We start from the raw sequence: 24,331 nt of genomic DNA on the forward strand, positions 1-24,331 counted from the left end.
CTCTCTTGCTAGGGGCTAAAGTAGTTGCTGACTAAGTTGAAGCCAGTGCTCATTCACAATTCTGAAAATCCAAGGGCTTTTAAGAATTATGCTAACTCTACTCTGCCTGTGCTCCATAAATGGAACAACAAAGCCTGGATGATAACACATCTGTTTGCAATATGATTTACCAAAAATTTTAAGCCCCCTGTTGAGACATACACTCAGGAAAGATTCCTTTCAAATATCACTGCTTATTGACAATGCACCTCTCTCTCACACACACACATCACACATATACCCATCTGTTGAGTAGACCCAAAATCTGAGACTCTGAGTTATAGCCTAAATCTAAGTATCAAGTTAAGAGCCAAAATGTAAATTATTTGCAAATATGACTTGATGTTAACTGCTAATGTAGTCATTCTGATGTTCTCCAAATATTTTTAGCCATCTGCCTTCTGGACATATAGCTCAGCTGCTTTTCCTGGCTCCTGATGGTTTTGCAGGGCCATATGACTAATTCTGGCCATTGATGCTGAGTCATTTCCACACTGTATCATTTAATTGTGGGTTAAGAGCCTTAAGAATTCTCCTTTTGTCCAGGATGGTAATTGCCAACTTTAGAAGCTGGTCTATCAGCCAGAGCCTAATTCCCCTATGATGAACAGACCCCTTGCCACTCCATTCTGAACATACAATGTTAGCAAGAAATTGTACTGTCTTAGTGATGGATATTAGTAGGACTCCAGGGACACTGGGAGAGTGGTAGGAAAGATGAAGTTAAGAGGCAGAGAGAGTTGCAATGGGGCCATTCTGAGACAAACATGGACATATATCAATTGAATGTAATTTGTGCAGACCTACTGGCTTTTATTATTGTTGTTACTACTACTACCATGATGAAGATTATTACTTCTATTATTAGTTTTTTAAAACAACCTAAAGATTATTGCTGTTACATGCTATGTTTCATTTTTGGTGTTGAATAAGGATATAGAAGGAGGAGATATCTTTCTAGATTTTGGATCCGTAAGGCTAACAGGTATTCATCATACACAGTGTGAATTTTGTTGAGTACTTATATTTTCTCACATAATAGTTAATAGTTTGTTGAGTACTTATATTTTCTCACATAATAGTTATATTCCTTGTTGTACTTTTGAAACAGTCTTAAAAGTCAATGAAATCAAGCTGAAGGTCAGCTTCACTTGCTTATTGGGGGAACTGGCATCAGATGTCACTGTTGACCATTTCTTGGGCTTACTCACAACAGATGCATCAATTCTCACATTTTCATTTCCCAGAGTCTTAGGAATGCTTAATAAGAGTCATGGGCATGGGAGTGGGGCAGGGCAGAGAGGAGAAGTGCATTTTCAATCAACCATATTTTTAGAACTTTAGTCCTCATTGGTGACCATCCAGGTGAAGAAAATAAAGTGAGAGACAATTTTCCAAATTGACTTCTCAGAGCAATTGTTTCTTTTTCTTGGACATGTGTTCTGTTGGCCTTATTCTCTTATTGCTCCTGGCTCTTGGTGTTTTCCCCTTTTTAATCTTCCCATTTCCATGCTTGACTAAAAATGCTCTATAGAGCTCCAAAAGTCGAGTGATACATTTAAAAACTCATGGGTGGGTAATACAAGAAAAATTGTTGAGAAAGGAGTTGGCATTTATCAGAATCCTTTAAATTGTCAGTGACCAACCTCATGAAAGTTTCCCACACCTGGCGGTGCACCTAGGTTTCCCTTTGCTCCTTTGATGGCCTTGAAATTTCTTTGCTAAATTTTTTTTTAAAGATTTTATTTATTTATTTATTTATGTATTTGTCAGAGAGCGAGAGAGAGCACACACAAGTGCACAAGCAGGCAAAGCGGCAGGCAGAGGTGGAGAGAGAAGCATGCACCCTGCTGAGCAAGGAGCCTGATGCAGGACTCGATCCCAGGACCCTGGAATCACAACCTGAGCCAAAGGCAGTGGCTTAACCGACTGAGCCACCTAGGTGCCCTCTTTGCTAAATTTTCTATTGCTTTCCTTGTTTATCAATCCTGGCTTTCAATCCTAGATTTTAACTTTCCTATACAGTCATGCACCACACCTTCTATTCTTGCACTGTCTGGTTGGAACTCAAGCAGCATGCTCCTTGTTTATTTTGCCAAGTATGACATTATTCTGTAGAACTCCTTCCTACTCTCTGGTGGTGCAATGCAGGTGTTTGCCTGCCAGTTTGGGGGCATTACAGAATATTTCTCTGTATTTCTGCACACTAATGTTCTCTATTACGAACTTGTATTTGCAGTGCTTACTCTCTGGCACTCATACTAGCAGTAGAGATACAACAGTGAAAAAGCAGGTAAGAATACTTGCCCTCACAGAACTTACCCTGTAGCAAAGACAAATCCAATTACCAGTATGATTTGACATGGATCCTATAAGACAGCACTGATTCTTTATCCAGCTAATGACCTGCATCTACATGGAAGCTCAATGGGTAATTGATGCCTTTGCATTTTTTCTAACTTTTAATTTCAGTTCACAACTGCATTTTCATCAAAATAGGCCAAAAGGCAGTCAACCCATACCAAGTGTGGTTAGAAGGCCCCTGCAACTCATGCAACACACGTTGCTCCAGAAAAGCAGAAAATAACCAAATTCCACATTTGATTTCTCATAGCCACATGGAGAATGTGATTTTGTTTGCCATTTTATTTGCCACCAATTGGCTCCTGGACCAAGAGCTGAGCTGTAATGAACTTGTCCCACACAGCCATTTTCCAGAGGGCCTAACCACTGCCATTTGAGCCTCACTTTTCTAAATAGCTCTGGAAGGCAACTCTCTGGACTTGGTTTTACAGTGTATCTCTCTATATAAGGTTTTGCATTAGATAGGAGCTATCACACAATGAACATGTGTGTGCATTCTCATGCACATGCTAGTACTCTGAGCTCCTATCTCATTTGTCTTCAATCTCAAAAGCTTGTCTCTTGAGGGCAAACTCATAGCTGGGAGGAAAGAACCAGCTTCTCTTCAACCCCCAAGTCTGCTTCTTATGTTTAATGAGTCCTCAGTGGGCTTTGGCAAGAGGAAATGGGGAAGCTACATTTACACCACAACTGGAATTAAGCCATCTTTCCACTGTCAGGGACTCAGATTGAGGTTGAGCATATCCATTACTTGAGCACAAGAAACAGATTCCTGTCCCAAGACTCCAGCCTGAATTCCCAGACCTCTTCACTGGGTCTCCTAGGACCCTGAGCTGTTTGTCATAGAACAAGGATTCATTCTGCCTTTTTACTGGTGACTGAAGTTTGTCCCTAAGCTGGCATGGTTAGAAACTATTCTTCCTGCTGCTGTTAAATCTTTATCAAGCTAGACTTGTGTGGCCCTGCAGTCTACTGGGGATTGGGGGAGATAATAAAAGGGAATTCATATTTTAAGTCTATTAAGGACAAAAATACTATACCACACTTCTCAGAATCTGCAATGCCCCTTTGAGCTTCCAGATTGAGTACTGTTTTCCATGAAGTCTTGATTCCTAGATTCATTTTATATATAGACCATACATGGATTTATTTTTAAAGATCTCAGCATATGAACTATGAAGGATGTTTGGTCATACTACAGGTGAGGTCCTTGTCAGTCTGAATGGAATCCAGGTTCCTCTGACCAAGCCTAATATCACATCAGAAAGGATCCCTTGGACTGGTGCAGACTGAGGGAGTAGTCTGGAGTCCCATTTGACTTCCGGGGCACACTCTTGGACATCCTCTTGGCTCCAATGGAGGCATGAAGGCTGGGGAAGAGGCCATTCTCACTGAGAGCTGCTATCTGTTCCTAGGTAAGACCACTCCTCCCCATATCTTCATGATTGGGAAGTAAGAGAGAGAAATTCCTAAAACGCTGTGTGTCCTCCTACTAGAACCTACACCACCACTCCCTCCTCCAATACTCACAGCCTCATCACTATGTGACTTGGGAGCATCTGGACTAATTTCATTATACTTCATATCCCTGCTTATGTCAGTCACCAGGCTTAGCTCCTCCCCTCACTTCTTCCCTGATCCCCTATACTTCTCATATCCCTCTGAAGCTATATTTTTCTGTATGGCCTGTTTCATCACCTGCCACGTTATATATTTTACTTATTTATTGGTCTGTATTCCCACCAGAATGTCAGCTCCATAAGGGTAGGAATTCTTCTCTGTTTTGTTGTTGTTGTCTAAAATAGTGCTTGGCATAGTAGGTATTCAATAAATATTTGTTGAATGAATAAATGATGTGATAATATCTAAGTATTTATTGAGAGTCACTATTGACAATATCCATTTTCTGTTTTTTGGATTAAGGACTCCCTCATTGACCTCGTGGATGTATTAGCCTTTCCCATATTCTCTGATAGTTGAGGGGACCCTCCAGAATCATTACATTATGTTAGCCATAATCCTTGACACCCCTCCTTCATGTTAAACATTTGCTGAAACAACCTATATGTCTAGTGTAACTATTGATACTATCCCATCTCAGTCCTCTACAACCTCCACCTCTGCTCATATATTTATTCTTTTATAAGACATTTAATCCAGGAGAAAACAGCCAGATTTCTGACTATTATAGCCAAATTCGAGGCCATAATAACAGGAAACAGGCCTGTGGGATGGTCTAAGCAATCATCTTTGTAACGCCATCAGACTTATTGGGCTAATTACCTTCTCAATTTAATTTCTGAATCATTCATTCCTCAGAAGCTAGGAATGCTGCTTGATGGCCTTTCCTACAAGGCCTTGCCCCTGTCTGACCCTATCAGCAATCTTGCCCTGTGCCATGAAACTGGAATGTCACCACTTACATTCTGCAACACTAACCAATCAGTTGTGCCCTATAAGGGCCTCCCTCTTTAATGACCTATTCCATCTCTAAGCCTGCCTGTGTAGCCATGCTGAGTGGAAAGAGTACTTAGATTACTTGTGATGACTTGGCTTAGAGGTCTACAACTATGGCTCTCCAACAAATGTGTTGGCTGCATAGTCTCAGAAACACCAAAAAATAAAGCAACATGTAGCATCTTCAACATCAAATGAGAATGTAGGAAGAGTCTGGAAAATACAATGCCCTTCTATTTCCATCATTACCTTCCAGCTGGCCTTGGATGAATCTGAACTATGTAAATGAATTTTATTAGTGACTTGCTCCTCCCAGAGCCAAGATGCCCAAGCAAGTCCTCATGAATCCATGTAACACTAGAGCAGTACCTGGAGTGCCACACCTCTGGGTCACTCTCTGAGTAAGAGTGCCGCACCAATGAAATCTAAATCCTCCTTTTACATCATCTGTATTTCAGTCCCTACTCCCACCCTGGTACATCCTTTTACCCTAATGGGTACCATAACAACTCAGCAAAACTCAGCATGGCAAAATCTAAAAACTCCAGGCTATGCTTGGGTGTAAGGCCCGTTAAAAGGTCACCACTGAAGGCAACAGAATCCTTACATCCTTACAGATAGAGTGACACTCCTTACTCCTCCATCCCAGAAACTCAAGGGCAGATACATAGAGACCCCCTCCCCCATCACTGCTCTTTCTGAATCCTCTAGATTCTCCCGTGGCTATCACTATGCATGACCACACCCACCCATAGTTGACCTGACTCCATTGTCATGCCACTGGCACCCCCCCCCCCCCGCCCCATGGTCACTGTTAAGACTGGATATAGGGCCTGCTTGGAGAAAATGCCCTCTAGGGCCTGGAGAAACTTACAGAGCTGGCAGAAATAGAGTTCATAAGACAGATCTGAGACCCACCTGCCTATCTGCCCTGAACATCCATCCCCTCTCTTGGGATTCTACTATTCACAAAGCCCAACCTAAAGCAGAGTGGGGGCAGAGCCTGAGCAGCTACGTGAATGTGCTGAGGGAGAGAAAGGGGAAGCACATTCAGGTGGCCCAGTATATAGGGGGAGGCTGTGTTAGTGGTCTTCCTTGAGTTAATTGGTTGGCAGAACTACAATCTTATCCTTGCCTTTCCGCTGTACTTTTGGTTTTCTAAACTTGTCTTCCTCTTTGGATTATGAATTTGGAATTGATTTAAAGGGCTCACATCTTCACAAAATCCTTTTTGCTGGCCTCCAACACCTCTCTTTGTATATGTATTTGTGCATACATATGCACACACACCCAAACACCCACATACAAACACATTGTCAGATTATGGCCTGCATCTCTTCTTCTCAGGGATTCTCTAATACTGATCCAACTAATTGAGTCCTCCGCATCCCACTCTACCTCCCCAACCCCACCTATTTTCTTTTCTTCCTTTTTTTTTTTTTTAAAGATTTTATTCATTTTTTTGACAGACAGAGATCACAAGTAGGCAGAGAAGCAGGCAGAGAGAGAGGAGGAAGCAGGCTCCCTGCTGAGCAGAGAGCCCAATGCAGGGCTTGATCCCCAGAACCCTGGGATCATGACCTGAGCCGAAGGCAGAGGCTTTAACCCACTGAGCCACCCAGCGCCCCCCCCCCCATTTTCTTATATGCTCAGTCCCTTGTTGTAGGGGGCATGAACTTTTGTTTTAAGGAATAGTCATTTTTATAGCATGCTTGGGAGTCTAAAACTCAGAAGAAACACATTCACACTGGATCTTGCATCAATATGGAATTCCTAATCATGCAAGCTTTATGATCCTCATATATTCCATTTGTGACAGTCCACTAGTGGAAATCAACAGCAGAGCTTAGATCCTGTACTGACCCCTGTTGCCATGTTCTTGGGGTGCTTAAGCGTATCTCCACGTGTGCTCAGAAGAGGGAGCCAGGCTCCTTCCTTACCCCCATCTCCTCCTTCCCAGGTATATTTTCTTTCCTAATGATGCCTATTTTATGTTGAAGCTAAAATAACTCATCAGTTAGCTTTAATTGAGCATACAGTGATTAAAAAGAAATGGGAGAAGTTCACATGGCTTATAATCTGTATCTAGAATATACTTGAATGTTAATTATTCTATATAATCTACAGAGTGATTCTATTATATTCTATGTTCTTTAAGGATAGGATTATTTCCTTTTTTTAAAATTAGTTTTTTAAAAAGATTTTTATTTATTTGACAGAGATTACAAGTAAGCAGAAAGGCAGGTGGTGGTGGGGGGGAAGCAGGCTCCTTGCTGAGCAGAGAGCCCAATGTGGGGCTCAATCCCAGGACCCTGAGATCATGACCCAAGTCAAAGGCAGAGGCTTAACCCACTGAGCCACCCAGGCACCCCAGGATAGGATTATTTCTAACTCAATTTTGTAGTCTGTTCAGTGGCTCTTACAGAGTCTGGTATATAGTAAGTGCTTAATAAATGCATATAGAATGAGTGGTCTCAATGGCAGTAACTGAAGGAAGATGAAGGAAGGAATACCAATGGGTTGAGGGACAGATGAGGGCAGTTTTAAAAATAAAACTTTTATTTTTTTAAGATTTTATTTATTTGTCAGACAGAGCAAGAGAGAGCACAAGCAGGGGGAGTCATAGGGGGAGAGGGAGAAGCAGGCTTCCTGCGGAGCAAGGAGTCTGACGTGGGACTTGATCCCAGGACCCTGAGACCATGACCTGAGCTGAAGGTAGGGGCTTAACTGACAGAGCCACCCAGGTGCCCTAGAAATAAAACTTAAAACCTTGGACTCCTGGATGATCAAAAACTGCTCCTTGTAACCCATGGGGCACTGTCTATGAGATTCAATGAGACAGCTCACTCTCACTGTGAGGGATCAGTGCAGGACTGGAGAAAATAACCAGAAGACCAAGTACGGGAAGGGAGAATTTTTATTTTTCATGTCCCATGCCCATGACTTAAAAAAAAAAAAAATTTAAATACCTAAGAATGTGACTCACTGCCATCAGATTTAACAAAACCCACTCTCATTCTGCTGTGTGCTTTAGTGATACAGAAAACTTTCAATTATCCCTGCTAATGGAATGGAAGCAATGGTACATATAATCAAAATGCCATTTCTATTTGCCTTTGGAAGTATGATGTGTGCTTTTCCCCCAGCAGGTCTGCTTTCATAATGATTAGCTCTAGCATAGCCTAATATTAAAGTGAGTTAGCGTTCTCTCTGTATAATATCTGGTAGTAGAAGAGAAGAGATGTGTTTACAGCAGAGGAAACTCATGCAGGGCTTAGTATTTGCCACAGTTAATCGCCCACGTGGATAATCTACTTGCAGCAAGTAGGATTTTAAACAGAGCAAAAGGCAAAAAGCAACTCTATGTCCTGGATTTCAATGACCCAGAGCTGGATGCCCTAGGAGAAAGCCATAGTTAGCGCTATGAAGAGTGTTAAAGGAGAAAGAACACTGGACGAGGCATAAGGCCACTGGGGATCCTTGATGCCCAAGGGAGGCCATATAACCTCTTTGTGTCTCAATTTTCTTACCCATAAAATGTAATAATGACACCTGTTCTACCTAATGAGCTAACTGTGCCAAAAGAGAACAGTGGGCTAAAGGACTTGTAACAGTATTAAATGCTAAGAAAATGCAAAGCACTGATAGACAAGCAATGAAATATCGTTGTTGCTATTTTTCAGGAACTGTCCCTTGCCTGAACTCCTTAGTGTTTAGGGTCTTGGGCAGTGGTTTCCAAAACTTTCCCCAATTACAGTAGTCCCCTTTCTTGAAGATCCTGCTTGTCAAGGATAGTTGCTCTGATAACCTCCATGCACCCCAGTGAATAGACACAGCCTTTCTTGGGTAATAGTTTCATCTTAACTGGGACCTTCCAACTATAATAGATTAACCCAGTGGCTCTCAAAGTATGGTCCCTGGGTGAGTAGCATCAGCATTTCTTGGGAACTTGTTAGAAATGCAAATTCTTGGATCTAACCGCATGTACTGATTCACAAACTCTTGGAGAGGGGCCCAGCTATCTGTCTGAACAAGTCCTCTGGATGAGTCTGATACACACTCAAATTTAAGAACCCCTAGTTTGACCAAAGGAGGAAAAAGCAAGCCAGGAATTGGGCTCTGGGACAGGCCAATGACGAACTTGAACTTTTCTGAGGGAGGCAGGGAAAGGCTTATAGGACTCTTCACATCACACCGCATAGCTGTGTGTGTGTGAGTGTGTGTGAGTGGGGTGTGTGTGTGTGTGCACATGCACGTGTAAAATGTTGACCTGGAAAACCATTTTCTCAGATAGGTCCGTCTTTTTCCCAACCACCCTAACAATGCATCCTTTCCTTGGAGACTCCCTTACTTTGCTTTCCTGACTTATTTTCCTTTATAGAACTTACCACCTTCTAGTATGCTGTATTACTTGCTTCTCTATTTTGTTTGTTGTCTGTCTCCCTGGGATAGAATATATGCTCTCCAAGGGCAGTCCATTTTGTTCAGTGTTGTGTCCCCATCTCTGAGAACTGCGCCTAGCAGCATTAGCAGGGACTCAGGAAATATTTGTTGAGCTGCTGAACCCAAGAAGGAGGTTTCTCAGGAGCTTAGAAACTATCAGGGTCAGACCAAAACACTGAAACACCAGCAAGCATCCTTACTGGGCAATGTTGCTAGAGCATGGGAATCTTGCCTCTTTGTCCCTGCTTTGGGATCTGCAATAAGTCTACAAACAAGCCTTGGGTACATGCCATCCTTGGGGATTTGGTTCATGATACTGTTTATCATTACAAAATGTGTTATCTGGTTATTTCTAGGGATGGGGAGAGTGTACTGATTGATCAGCATGTTTATCTGCGTGTTTGGGACTGGGGGTAGTTTATGGGCATGCGACAGACTAGAGTGTGACACGGCAGGGAAAACGGCAGTCTAAGAATGAAAACCAGGAGTTCTAGTCCTCTGCCTCTAACTCGCTATGTGGTCCTGGGCAAAGTGCGTAGCATTTCTGGGTCTCATTTCATTTGCTGATCTCAGTGATTTTCAAGGCCCTTTGCAGCAGTTGTTATTATAAATCCATTCCTGTGTTACTTGATTACAGTAGGTCTCCCCTATTGGCAAGCTCCATGAGAACAGGGTTGAGTCTATATTTGCCCACCTAGTTCATATGCCCAGCACTTGTAGGTACTAGGTGTTTGCTAAGTGAGCCAAACCCTATGAAAGCCAAAGGTGATCTCAGCCTCATCAGCTTGTGCTTTGCACAAATATGTCACAGGGACATGAATGTGGGCTACAAAGACCTGGACTGGAAGAGACCTCCAATCACACAAGGAAGAGCAGGACACTTGCTATGACCACCCCCCATTCCCAGGGCAGACAGCAGGTGTACAATTCATTAAGGTGAAGACCATGGCAGTGCACAGGGTAGAGCCCAAGCTGGACACTGCGGCATCAGCCCTGTGGTTTGAAAAAGCATGCATCTGGATGAAGATCAGAGACCTAAATTCACAGACCCGCTATCTTCCAGCTTTATGACTTTGTACAAGTTATTTACTTCTTTTAGTTTTAACTCTTCATCTAAAAAATGAAAACAGAACTGCCTGCCTCTCAGGATGACTGTGAAGATTAGAGGAGATGATGTATATCAAGTGCCTTCCCAGCACCTGCATGACAAAGGTGCTCAGTAAACAGAATTCTTCTTGTCTGGTTCTGCCCTTCTGGCTCCTTATGAGGTTTCTAACAATGCTGCCTTCCCCAGAGAACCAGCCTCAGTCAGTTACCAGCTCATGGCAGCACCCTGGCCAGTCTGGCTGAAGGGGATCAAGATTGAGATAAACAGTGTTTTTCAAAATATCTGCCTTTAGAGATCTATATTTTCTTCTTTTGCTTACAGTTTGCTTAATGAGATTTTGAGATTCTAACTTGCTATGGCGTGAGAGCAAGAGGTGCAATTTTGTAAACAAAATTTAACTACTCATTATCTTTTTTTTTTTTTTTAAGATTTTATTTCTTTGAGAGACAGAGAGAGCACAAGCAGGGGGAGGGGCAAAGACAGAGGGAGAGGGAGAAACAGGCTTCCCGCTGAGCAGGGAGCCCGATGTGAGGCTTGATTCCAGGACCCTGAGACCATGACCTGAACTGAAGGCAGACACTTAACCGTCTGAGCCACCCACGTACCGCTACGCATTATCTTTTGAATGTGCTGAGAGTTATCACTAAACAGAACACAAATGAACCTTGCTTGTCTCTCTTTTCGGCTGCCTTTGTCTCTCCTTCCACCTTGTTCCTTCCCTGGTGGAGTGAATTATACTCTTGCTCCTGCCCTGCCACCTCCACTCCCTCCCTCACCCCCGCATTCATCCACTACATATGGCCATCTTTATTCTGGAAAACAAATTTTGCTGCTAGGCAACCAGAAAACAAAATTGCTGTGGTTGACATGATTCTTATTAATGACCACAATTGCAGAAGTGCCACCAGCACGGCATGCCATACGTACGCTCCTGCGTCTGTCCCCAGCTAGCCAGGTCTTTCCAGAAAGTGGGATGGGGTGGATTCTTGGTAGGAAATTAAGGGCCTCAGCACTCAGCAGAAAGTATTTATAAATCACTGTATATCACAGCCTGCTTTAGAATCATTTTATTAGAACACATTCAAGAAAGTGACATACGGAAAAAAGACAGCAGCAATTCTCAGTCATGCAAATGCCCATGTTAAGGTTCTCCATTGGATTTAAATTCAAGTACAAAGACAGTCCTTTCCTGAGCCAGGTGCAATTCCAGGGAATGACACTGTGAATCGAGCGCGCGTTTCCTCCACAAAGTTCAGAACACTGAACAAGTCCCATCCTCACAAGACTGTGAGGTACATGGAAGTGTAAACTTTCAGGATCTCAAGGACCCCTTTACCCAGCCCTCCCCCATAACCCAGATGGGGGAAGTGAGCCCAACGTCGGGACCTTTTAGAAATAAGGTTTAGTCTACTGAAAATAAAGCAGTGGGCCTTAAAAAATTAGAAAATGAGTGTATATATATATACATATATATACATATATGTAATGGAACCATCTTTGACTCCTGACTTGGTTTCCAGGAAACTCTGTTAGGGGTTGGGGCTCTCTTGAGTGTCTTGGAAGCTGGAGGACTTTTTAAACTTTTAACTTTTTATTATGAAAAATTGCGAACATATACAAAAGTGGAGAGAATGGTAGAATGAATGGCCATGTCCCCGACCTTCTAGTCTCAACAGTTAACCAACATGGAGCCAGTTTGTTTCCTTTATTTCTTCGCCCACTTTCCACCCACCCTTGACAGGGTAATCTGGAAGCACACAAAGGCTAGGAGGGTGGTCTTTGAACCAGAGACTTCAGGGGTGAGTGAGGTTAGAGGAGCCGGAAAATCCTGACAAAACCTGGGCAGGCTGACGCAGATAGAACATGTGTTGGGGATGTGGTTGGGCCAATGTTTGGGAATAGCTAGAGTCAAGCCTCTTCTTCCCTGCCATAAACTATCCCTTGTTCCTCCTCCCTCTTTCTCAGGATGTGGGGGAGGTAGGTTAGATTAGAACAATGGGTTTTCTAGACTGGGGGCCACTGACAACAGAGATGTTCAATCTGGAGAAAAACTCCAGAGGTAAGTATGTCCCTCTGCTGAATGTGCCCACTCACACTGCAGACCCCCAGGACAGTGAGGGCCTGAGCAGCCTGGTGTTTGGATTGGGAGCCCGGGGAAGTAGCTTGGGTCATGGAGCCTCTCACAGGTCCCTACTGTCCCACCATTTTCAACTTTGGAGGGAAACTCAGCAACCTTGAATCGCACCCAGTAGAGAAGCAGGGAGCCTGAGGGGCAAGCCCATGGCCCAGATGGGCAGATTTTGCTTGGAACATGTTGCCCTCTGAGCAAAGGCTGTACCCCACACCAGCCCTGCCAGAGCAGTCTCAAGAGAGGTGGGTGATGGGAGTCCAGGTGGGAGGTCCCAACGGCGGCACGGCTAACCCGGTGAGCTGCAGGGACAAGTCCCAGGCTGCGCGCTAAACGTAAGTGGAGAAAGGATCTCCAGGTCCCAGATGCCACCGAGGAGCAAGGTTGCCATCCTGTTAAGAAAAGGGCCGGGGCTCTGTAATTTGCATATGACTTTACAAAAATCTGCATGAGATCCCGTAGCCCTTTATAGAAAACAGAGTTAAATCATCAGTGCAACCTACTGTATTCCTAGCAACCCAAGGCACAGAGTGTAACCTGGCAAATACACAATCATTTTTTGAGAAGAGGAAATGGAGTGAGCAGAGTGCTGTGTAGGACATTCCTTGGTCTGAAGGTTCAGAAGAAGCCAACCAAGTCCAGGATCCAGATGAGGATCGCTGACTGGCCACTTTCACTAATTTTGTCAGGGCTCCAATCCATATACTTTTCCTTGCAATAGCTCCTGGTTCAGTGGTCCCGCAGTGGTTTCCCCCACACATAAAAGCAGGAGGAGAGCCGGGAAGACTACAAAGAGGGCTGCATTAAATATGAGGTCCTATGAGTGACCCTTAGTGTTTATCTCATACCCTTATTGTTTGTTTCAATTCTTTTAGGATCCCTGTGCCTGCCAGCAAGTCTTACTATGACATTCATTTGGGGGAAAGAAACTGAGAAAAGTTAACCCATTTATGTAGCAGATCTTTGGCAGTAAGTGACTTAAAATTCCTGATTTCAAGTATTTCCAGGGTCCATGACATGTGGTAATCTGCAGTGTTTCCAAGACATGTGGTTGGTTTGTGAGGCTGCAGGGCTGGCTGAGGGAGTGGATTACTGAGTGAGGGAGGGAGCCTGCCAGAGACCCAGCTTCCATATTCTAGTGTGGCCACACACACTCTACTTGTCCACCAGAATGATGGAATGTGTCCTTAACAACGGCCCCCTCAAAGAAAGTCAACTTCTAGTGCTATTAGAGGAGTGAAGTATTTCTAAAGAGCAATGGCTCAACCAAGAGAAAAGTTCAGGATAAATGAAAGAGAGTGATCTCATATTTGACTGTGGCTCAGCTCACGGTGCTAAAGGCTCTGTCATACTTGCCATATAGAAATGAGAAAACAATCTCAACCTTCCTTAGTAAGAATTCCAGCCAGGCAAAAGCTGTTCATTAAAGGAGGGAAAATACTTCAGCATCAAGCTAAAATGGTAGTTACCCTGAGCTGTGAGGAAGATGGGCATAGTCAGAATCCAGAAGGGAGAGGAGATTCTGAAGAAAGCCAGGAGCTATACACACGCATTTGTGAAGTCACTCACGGAAGGTACTGGTGACCACTGAACTCACCGTGGCCAGGGCAAGAGCATCTTCGGAATTTTGTATCACATCACATTAGTCAGGAAGACAGTGGACACCTGGTTGGCTCACACCATAATCCACTGCCATTACCAGTTTAGTTTACAGATGTGCTATAAGATCTGCAGAATTTATTGCAGTGGTAGAACTTAACAGTTTTATAAATGCTGAATTGGACATTTTGTTCCTTACACAGTTCTTAAAATTCTGAAGAGGGAAACAGTTTTAGAAAATATTTGTATTGTCATATATTAACATAGCTAATGCTCACCATCATTTTTATTGTTACCATTATTCACAGCTAATATTTGTTGAGCGTTTAGCATGCGCCAAGCACAAGGCTGGCTGTCTGGCAGGCATCATTTCTTGTAATTTGCACCACAACATTATGGGGTGGGTAATACCATTACCTCCATTTTGCAGACTGAAGCCCTGAGAGGCCCTGCCCAGGATCAAATGACTGGCAGTGAAGGGAGTGAGATCTGTCCTGTGGTTGGTTTGATTCCAAGGCTATCCTTAACCACTGTGCATTGTTGCCTCTTGGAAAGGGGAATCCCTCTCCTAAGCGATATTTATACATTTCTATGTTTGTGGATTTCAAAAGTCTGGCAAAGCATCTCACATATTTTGAGGACCCATCTTATCCTCAAGGACCTAATTAGAAGTGGTTTGGGTCACTTCATTCTACATATTCCTTAGGTTGTGCAGAAAAATGTTTATCCTCTTTTAAGCCTAGGTTGTGATTGTCTCTGTGCACCTGCAAATGTCTGATGGTTTGATATGTGAGACGTCTAAGAAGTAAAGACATGTGGGCAGACTGAACACTTGTTCTCTAAAACCCTGAGAAAATATAGACACATTAAATATAGGAAGCCATTATTTTATATAGCCCAGTTGGTAACATGAAAGGGTAGTGAACACCAATGCATAGCTCTTAGCTTTAAAAATGACAGCCATTCATAATCTCATTGAGATGATTTTCTAAAAATCTGGCCTAAAGAAAGGATTAGTGGGAAAAGTTTGTGTGTGTGTGTGTGTGTGTGTGTGTGTAAAAAGGCCATTACATTTTTTTTTTTTTTTTGAGATGCAAAAGGTTTCTATTACTTAGAAAATAACTCCCAGCTTGGAATTTGTATATGTTCCATATCCAATCACCATATACCTTGGGTATTTTGATTCAGTAGGCCAGGGTAGGCCGGAAGTTAGCTTTTAGAAATACTTCCCTTGTAGTTCTGCGGGTTGCCTGGTTTGGAATCCTTTAGCACAGAGGCCCTCTCTCTGTCCTGATCACTCCATCGCTGGAAAACCCCAGTTTTGCAGTGTTTCAACTGCATTTTCACATCTGCCAGCACACACTGTCCAAAAGTACTTGTCTTTGGCATTTTCCAAGAAGGGCAAGAATCAGTGAGATCCACTTCATAGAATGGTGACTTTTATTAACAAGACCACCCTCATATTCTTTTATTTTAGGTGGGGAGGGATTTCACCCTGTGTGGAGATTTCACCCACCTCCCACTATTCAGGTACAGATCCCTTTGTATGAATACTTTGTATAATAGAATGCAGGCTCCACTCTAATACTAGACATAATAGAAGATTTCTGAGCTATAGAGAGATGTTCTGCAGATCCTGGGTGTACAAGAAACAGCACTGGGCATCTAGTAGTAGAAAAATAGCCACAGATGGGGAACATATTTATATGTTATAGAATTATACCCTTTTTTGATCCATAAAAAATTTGAGGCAACTAGTCTCCATTATATTTTTAAATGCTTCTTCAGTTGACTATATGTTCTGGGTGTTTCTGATGGAGTGGGACACCAGTGAGGCAGGAGTGTGTCCAAATTACTACTCCCTTGGTCAAGACATAATAAAGAGCTTCCTCTATGCTCCTGATTCGGGATCCATGGACCATGGAATGCTCTTGGTATTTTAATTCAGGTGTGTTTCGTTCAGATGATGGAGGACAGGGACAGTAATGATAGGACTTAGAGCATTTGGGCTATAATATTACTTTGTGTGTTTTGGCCTGAATTATCCGATCATTTTCTTCAGTTAGCTCATCCAGTGGAAGGCAGTGTGCATAGTGGACATCAGAAAGACTTGGGTTCAAATCTTGGGTCTGCTGCTTTCTGGTTGTGTGACCGTGGGCAAGTTAATGAACCTCTCTGAGTGACATTTTCCTCATCTGCAAAATGAGGACAATGGTACTTACCTTGAAGAACTGTTGTGAAGACCGAATGAAAGGGGAGGCATCGAATGCCAGTCTCCTGTGAGGGGCTCAGCGAGAGAGCCACGGTTGTTCCTGGCAGTTGCTTACGCTCTGAACGGCTTCCTGGCAGGCAGCCTTTGTGCTTTCCTTGGCCTGCCCAATACATATTCTAGGGATTTCTATGAGAAGGGCTGTGTCTTTCCTGTTAGCTGGGGTGGCAGAAAGTATGGGGTATTATCCTTGATGGGGACTTTCTGTGCTCTGTTTCCAGGATACATAGGAAACTTTGCAAATACTATATTAACTGGTTTAAAAGAGCTTTTCTCCACCCCAAATGTCAGACTAGAGCCTGGACTGGAAATTTCCCTTGATGTAGCCATCAGAATTAAAAATGGAGATAGAGAGGAGTAAAAATGTTGAATCGTGCACACATGAAGGACATAAATACTGTGAAGTGTATCTTTAGTTTAGTTCTTTTTTAAGAACTGATGTGGTGACCTCCTTATGTGTTCTTTCTTACTTGCTACTCTGCCTGAAGGCTCTCCTTTTGGCTTCTGAATGTCTGTTTGTTGCTCCTGCTGACCCCAGGCTTCCTCATCCAGAATTCTGCCAGGAGCTTACAGAGGAGGACTGGGCGGCCTAGCAGCTTAGTAATGAGTGGAAAGGCCTGACACGTGGTACGGAGTGTGCTCCCTCCCAAGTGACAGGCCAGGCACTCCCCACCTCTGGAGGACCACCCCAGTGGAAAAAAAAAAATCAGCTACAGAAGGGGAGAGTCCATCTCCCTGTTCTTCCTCTTTCCGTTTCTCCCTCTGCTTAGGGAGTCCTCTGAGAGAACCACAGAACTAGGCAGTATGGGAGAACATCCTTGAAAATATTTGTTTCATGTAATTTTTTTGTTTTGTTTCAAATTCACAAAGGTTAGAAATTGCCTCTTTACCAAGAATTCTTACCAGAAAACATTCCCTCTTCCCTCAGAATGTGGGAGCTGAAGGGAGAGAGGAAGGTGAGGGGTGGGGGAGAGCTGGGTCTTGACCTAATGATGAACCTCCTATTGGAAACCTTGCTATCCATGCAGGTAACCCATTTCCTCCTCGCCTGGGTCCCAGCATTCCCATGCTGAGTCACTCTGGAAACCTCCCTCTCTGGAATCCCAGGGTCTTAAAATTGAACTTGAAACATGTCTGTTTTCTGTCTCTCCCTCTGCATATCTCTCCATGGCATCTCTTCTTGAACTTGAAAGTATACTTTGACCTTTTCCATACTTTTGCTAAATAGCTGCGTTTGGGGAAAAACCCTGATGAATTTCTTATCTCCGTGTCACCCCCAATGGGCCACTCCTTGAATTTTCCTTCTCTTTCCTTTCACCATCCAAGGCTCCCGACCTACACAACCAAACACAGTTCCTCAGCTCACAACCTTGGCCCATCCTACACGTCAGCCCAAATCCACTCTGGTCACTTTCCCTCCTCTTAAGACACCGAGAAGTCAATCCCCCTGTTTCCTACACGGTACCTGCTTGTCCCCTTGTCCTTGGTTCATGCTGAGGGTGGACCTCAGCAACCATCTAATAATTGTGTTCCTTCCTGTCCTTTAAAAATGACATTGATTAGGGTTTTTTTGGTTTTCTTTGTTAATAAAAGTGATTTTCTTGTCATAGAGAATTTGGAAAAAGCCACCATCCAGAAATAACCCTATTTACATTTTGGCTTATTTCCTTCATATATACATACATACACACATATATGTATACACATATATATGTACATATGCATACATAAGCACAAATAGCCAAACATATATACACATACACATTGCCTTCTTATGTTTAAAACAGAAAAATTAGCCTTTCCTATTCGGAAGGAAAAGGAAGCCTCCCAAGCAGGTGGGAAGGAAAGGAACTGTATACTGTACATAGGCTCTTCACCTGGCCAGCCACAACCAGTGGCCTTTGAAGCCCATGACTAAATAATGATTTACAGCGTCATGGGCCTGGTGGCCTGATGGCCAGGGGATATGTCCAAGAGATCCCTGCCTCCCAAACCACATAGATGGATATTTCTTAGAGAGTGTATGGGAGACACATTCAGAGACACACAACCCATAAATATACAAAAACAGAAGTTATACACATAAAACATTATTTGAACGAGTCTTTTCTGGGCATGTCTGGAATGTCTAACTGTATGTCAGTGCACTGTGGATAACAGGAACTATCACGTGAGCCTTGTCTTCATGGATCTTGGGACTCAGTTGCTGAGATAAAAGCTAACCAACAGGAAACACCAGAGAATGGGAAGAAGATGACATCTCATGAGGTGCTGAGGGAAGGGACTCCAGAAAATCATTCTAATGACGAAAGCTTGTTTCAACAACACTCTTCCTGAGGTCAGAAACATGTCTATCAGTACGGAGAGATAATTTTGGAGATCCATCAATGTCTGTGATAGGTTCGTGGACAAGGGCAATTATTATTTAAAAGATCATTATATTTAGTGAAGATAATCATACAGATAATCTACCAGAAAACATATATTAGGGGAAAGTTTTGCGGACAGCAAGGGAGCCAGAAGAGGGGCAGGACTAAGGGCGGTACTGGGACAGCTGGGAACAGGGGCTGGATCCCAGCGTGAGGGACAAGGGCTAGAAACAGAGATTTCTCAACTCATTGTTCAGAGTGCAATGTTACGCTCAACAAAGTGGCAGATACCAAGTAAAACACATAACTTATGCCCTGAATGTTAAAGCACAGTATTTGACTTGCTTGTGTGAGTGTGGATAGGGCTGGGGGCAACGCTGGTGGCTGAGAGGTGTGGTGAGAGAAGTGGGAAGCATTTGTATGAAGGAGGTACGAGTCAGGCTGGCAGTGAAGGCTGGGCCAGATGGGATTATACACGTCAGGAAGCATCACAGGAGATGGGCATAAGCAGGAGCAAACATGACGTGACTGGGGGCATTCAATTACCATTACTGTCCATTATGTACTACATGCTAGTTGCTATAGTAGACAGGAGAGATAGGAGCATCCTGAAGACCAAGATATGATCATCAAAGAACTCACAATGTAACATGGGAGAGAGATATGCAGGCAACCACTGATTTGATAAGTGTTATCAGGTAGAAACATACAAGTTGCCAATATTCCCCCATTTTTTTAGACACACAAAAATGGCAGTTTCATCTGATCCAATCGAAAGAAGGTGCATTATAGTATGCAGAACAGATAAAGGTCTCTAAAGGATCAGGTGTCAGAAGGAAAGCAATATAAACATTTTGGAGATGGGCCCAGACATTAACCTTAGTGCATGTGCTACTGACGGCTTTTAAATGATGAGTGAGACACTGAAAGAGAAGCTTTGGGAGGATGAATCCGGTGTCAAGAGAAAAGATAAGATGAGGAAAGAAAAGATGCTGGAGCAAAATCCTAGAAAGCAGGGAGTCCACTTAGAGGATACTGAAAGAATTTCAGCAAAGTGTAACCAAGGCCTGACAGGGTGGTATGACAGAGATTTTGAGGGGCTTGTTCTCAGGACTTGGCAATAGGGTATGAGAGAATTCGGCCCCAAGCAGGGAAGTCAACTGGGTTACTGGTTTGAGAGAAGAGGGAAATCACTTTTTGAGACTGAGAGCGAAGAAAAGCCAGACATCCAACTGGAACCACAGAGGCAACCAGCTGCGAAAACTGTGTCCAGCACTAACCTTGCTCCTTACGTGTGGCCATTTGGTCTTGAAGTTGCTTTTGGTTTTTCTGGTTCCTCAATAGAACTTAGCCTTCATATAGGTGGGGACTGGCCTGTTTTGTTTGCCTGATGTGTCTCCAGCCTGGCACAGTGCCTGGCACATGGGCAGGGGAGCCACATGAATAAACTCCTAAGAAAACTACCATGAGGAGTAAAGTCACTTTAGAGCTATAATCTTGGCATTTTTGTCAAGAACATCAGAGCTGAAGGAACAAAAACTATGGCTGGAGGTGGGGAGGAGGTAGAGAAAGAAGAATCGGGAGTGAAGTTCAAGGGCAGCCCTCACTGGAGCATGAGGTAACAACACGTGTTGGGTGGCAGAGAGACGGGAGCTGATTGACAACGTGCAGGAAAAGAGATGTTGGAGTGATGTACTCGAGTGGGTATAAAGGGTAGATTCAGAAGGCTGTGGATGGGTTAACATGAGACTCTTTCTGAGTCTAGTGAAAGGATGAGAGAGTAAGATGACTGTGTTACATCTAGGTGAAGATAAAAGTAACCATGATGAAAACAAAAAACAAACACCCCCCCTAAACCCTTAGTGTTTCTTCTGTACTAATCAATAAATTCTAAAGTCCTTTGAATAGTGTGCAGCATCTGCTGTAATCTGACCCAAGCAAACCTTCTGGAACTTTACAGAACCTTCCAGTCTTATTTTTCACAACCCACCTCACAAACCCAGAACTTCAACCAGGCACATCTATTCTGCACAACCCAAACTCATCATATAGTTCTTTTTCTCCCTTACTGGCTCTTACTGTTTCATCCATGTAGAATGACCTTCCCCTGACCCCTCCCCAACACTACCCAGATAAATTCTACCCTCTTTGTAGAGTCTAATGCTGGAACTTCTCCAATCCTCCCAAACTAGGATTTTGATTTTCTTAATTACATTGGTCCCAACTGCTAGATCTCTCTCTTACCCACACTGCCAAACATGTTACCGTATGTTTATTTATTCTTCAGTTATTCCCTTCATAAATATTTACCGAGTCAGTACTTGGCTAGATTTGGTGATGCAGTGGGGATATAAAATAGACATCTCGCTATCCTCGGTCTGGTGGTGGAGGCAATAATATAGCCACACACATGCTTATGGTCATGGTGTCAGGAACTGAGAAATAATAGTCCAGAGTGTCGTGAGAGATGTGACCTGGGGAAAGGACTTAGGCAGTGGGTCAGGACAGACTAAAATCAGAAAGAAGAGAGGGTGAAAGGGGTGGACTTGGGCATGGGAGGAGACAGAAGCTTCCAGGCAGAGAAAACACAGGCCCTGGGCTGGGAAGAACCCTGGTACATTCAAAAAAGGCCATGCAGGCTGCAAGGCAGGACACCAGAGGAAAATGGCCCCCATGAGGCCAGAGAAGTGGGCCAAGCCCAGATCATACCATCACATCAGCTGTGTTGAAGATTTTGATATTTATCCTAAGAATGAGGGACGCTAGTGAACGGCTGGAAGCTGCAAAGCCATGTGGGCAGCTTGCATTTTAAAAAGATCACACTGGCTACAGAATGAAGAAGAGAGTGGAGGGAGGTAAGAGTGAATATCCAGGGACCGGCTAGGAGGCTTGGTTCACAGGTCACATGTGAGAGGACAGTGGCTTGCCCTGGAGTGTATTATACAGATGCTCAGTAAACGCCAAGGGAGGGTAGTCATCCGTCTTACTGGAGTCGATCACTAGGACTGAGAAAAGCTGAGTTTCACCTTTACAGATCATTCCACTATAAACCCCAGTCATCACAACCTCAGCTCTTGAGAACCCCTTGGGCAGTGGGCCTGTCAGGATAATCAAGTTTTCTGGATAACTAAAGGTAAACACCAACACTTCATCTCTCCAGTTTGACCATTTTTATAAGTATCTTTTCATCTCTGACTTCTTAAGCAGAATACATTGAATGTAATTTCCCATTCTGTTAATGGTTACAAATACCAACATGAGTAATAATGATGGTGCAGTGCAGGGTACAAGGGAGTCCTCAGACAGGCCCAGTCATGATGCTCTCTTGGTACCCTCACTAAATAGAACCAGACTGCTGGTATTTTAATTCATCCATCAACTTTTGCTTTCAGAGGTTTTCTGCTTCCTTCCTCAATGACAGTAGTTCAGTCTTTGTGGTTATTACTGGGTCTAGACAGAAGTAACTGTCTCCCCTTCTAACTTTCTTATGGGCTAAGTAACTAGAGGGCCGTGAAGGTAAGAATTCCATATAAAATCAGGATTCGAGAGGCTTTACTGTGAGCATACATGTTTAGTTCTGCTATGTGAAGACTTCCTCCCTATGTCTTGGATCTATTTGTTGGACAGCTGATTTCCAAATCCAATATATTTATCACCTTTTCCCCTAACAAATTGCATTGCTTTAGTTCTATAACCCATTATATAATGGATGACAATAGACAAATACATTTCAAAAAGTCAAATGGTTCTTATTCTTTCATTGCAACAGAGGACGAAAGTTTAGGGATAGACAGAAACCTGCATTATATATAATGCTTCTATGTTGCTATACTATTCTGAGGAGAAATAAGTTGTGAATTATATTTTAAAATTCTAAATGTAGGAAATGTTTCGTATGTGACGTTAAAGAAGCTCTAACTTAAAATATATTGAAATTTTATGTTTATCAAAACAGAATAAAGAGAGTAAAAAGAGGAGCCACAGAGTGAGAGCAGATATATTTACAACATGTATAACCAATAATAGACTAATATCTAGAATATTAGTATCTAGAATATGAAGAACTCCTAAAAATGCATACAAGAAACCCCTAGACAACTCAATGGATACATGGGCCCTTGAGCAGGGCATCATAAAAGAAAACCCAAAGGCCCAATAGGGACATGAGAAAAGTGTTCAGTCTCATTAGTGATTAGTGAAATGCAAATTAAAACCATAAGCAGAAACTATCGCATCCCACTAGACCTGCAAAAATTTTGAAGTCTGACAATAGCAAGTATAGGCCAGGATGCAGAGAAACTGAAAATCTCACATAAACTGGTAGGAGTGGAAATTTGGTACCGGCATTTGGAAAAAAAGTTTACACCAACTAGTAAAGTTGAAGACATGGATACAGATATACCCTCTTACTTGGCAATCCCTTTTTTTGTTCACCCACAAATTCCACTCCTTGCTTTATACTCTAGAGAAACTCTAGCACATGCGCACAAGGATACATACACAAAATTATTTACAGCAGTATTGCTCCAATAGCCCCAAACATCCCATGTAGAGAATGGATAAACTGTGATATAGTCATACAATGGAATACTAAACAACAATGAAAATTAATAATCTATACACATCAGTGTGGCTGAATTCCATAAAAATCAGTATTGAACAAGAGAACACACACACACACAGACACACACAAAAATACAGTATAATTCCAGTCATATAAAACTGAAGAAGAGCCATGCTGAAACTACATTGCCTGGGGACACATACAAAGAAGGTAAAAATATAAAGGAAAGCAAGGCCAGTATTATTACGAATGCTAAGAGAATGATTACCTCTGGGGAGAAGAACAGGGTTGTGACCAGGGAGGGGCACATGGGGGCTCCTGGAAAGCCGGCAAGACCTGCCTCCATGACTTGCATGGTTATTTTCTGCATATTTGCTTTATAATTATCCATTCAATTGTCTAGGAGTTTGTAGGCATTTTCAGCATACACATTTTACCTTGTAAAAAAATCTAAAAAGCTTAATGTATACCAGAGGTTTATAATTAGGAATGTACTCTATGCATAGAGACAAAAGCATAACTAACATTAATCAGACAGACCCACAGGTCATACTTGGGTAAAGGTGAAGGTTAAATGCTGTTTAGGTTTTTAAGTGCATTAATAAAAATAAGTACACTTCAATAAAAATAAAAGAAAATAACAGAGTGGCAATATTATCAGTTAAATAATAATAATAATAAAACATACCGGAGCACTAATGAATAAGGATGATTTTTAGAGTACCTGTTATCAGATTGGAGAAGATAAAAATATCAATGCTACACTAGGTTGCAAGACTGTGGGGAAACCGGCCCTCTTACACCCAACTTCAGGGAGTATGGCTGGGACAACATCCACACAGGGTAATATGACAATGTCTATCAAAATTTAAAAGGGATAGTTGTACATCTAGGAAGTTACCCTGTTAATACACTCATGATTCACAAGTGTGACAAACTATATCTGTACAAAGTTACTAATTATAGCCTTGTTTGTAGTGGCAAAAGATTG

At 42.8% G+C, this 24,331-nt stretch overlaps 1 protein-coding gene across 23 annotated transcripts in view; it reads right to left on the reverse strand.

Moving 5' to 3' along the window:
- The window catches only part of KALRN (kalirin RhoGEF kinase), a 659,936-nt gene that overhangs the window by 176,699 nt on the left and 458,906 nt on the right, over positions 1-24,331 (reverse strand). For 6 of the 23 annotated variants that reach the window (XM_045088807.1, XM_045088806.1, XM_045088804.1 and 3 more), the window contains exon 34: positions 10,940-12,931. The exons of the other annotated variants lie outside the window; for them this stretch is intronic. In XM_045088807.1, the coding sequence (XP_044944742.1) occupies positions 12,869-12,931 (63 nt within the window). In that variant the 3' untranslated portion in view covers positions 10,940-12,868. Of the gene's footprint in view, positions 1-10,939; positions 12,932-24,331 lie in introns of those variants that run through there. 23 annotated transcript variants of the gene reach the window in all.

This window comes from Mustela putorius, unplaced genomic scaffold (assembly GCF_011764305.1).
Source record: "Mustela putorius furo isolate JIRA1106 unplaced genomic scaffold, ASM1176430v1.1 tig00003834_pilon_pilon_pilon, whole genome shotgun sequence".
NCBI lineage: Eukaryota > Metazoa > Chordata > Mammalia > Carnivora > Mustelidae > Mustela > Mustela putorius.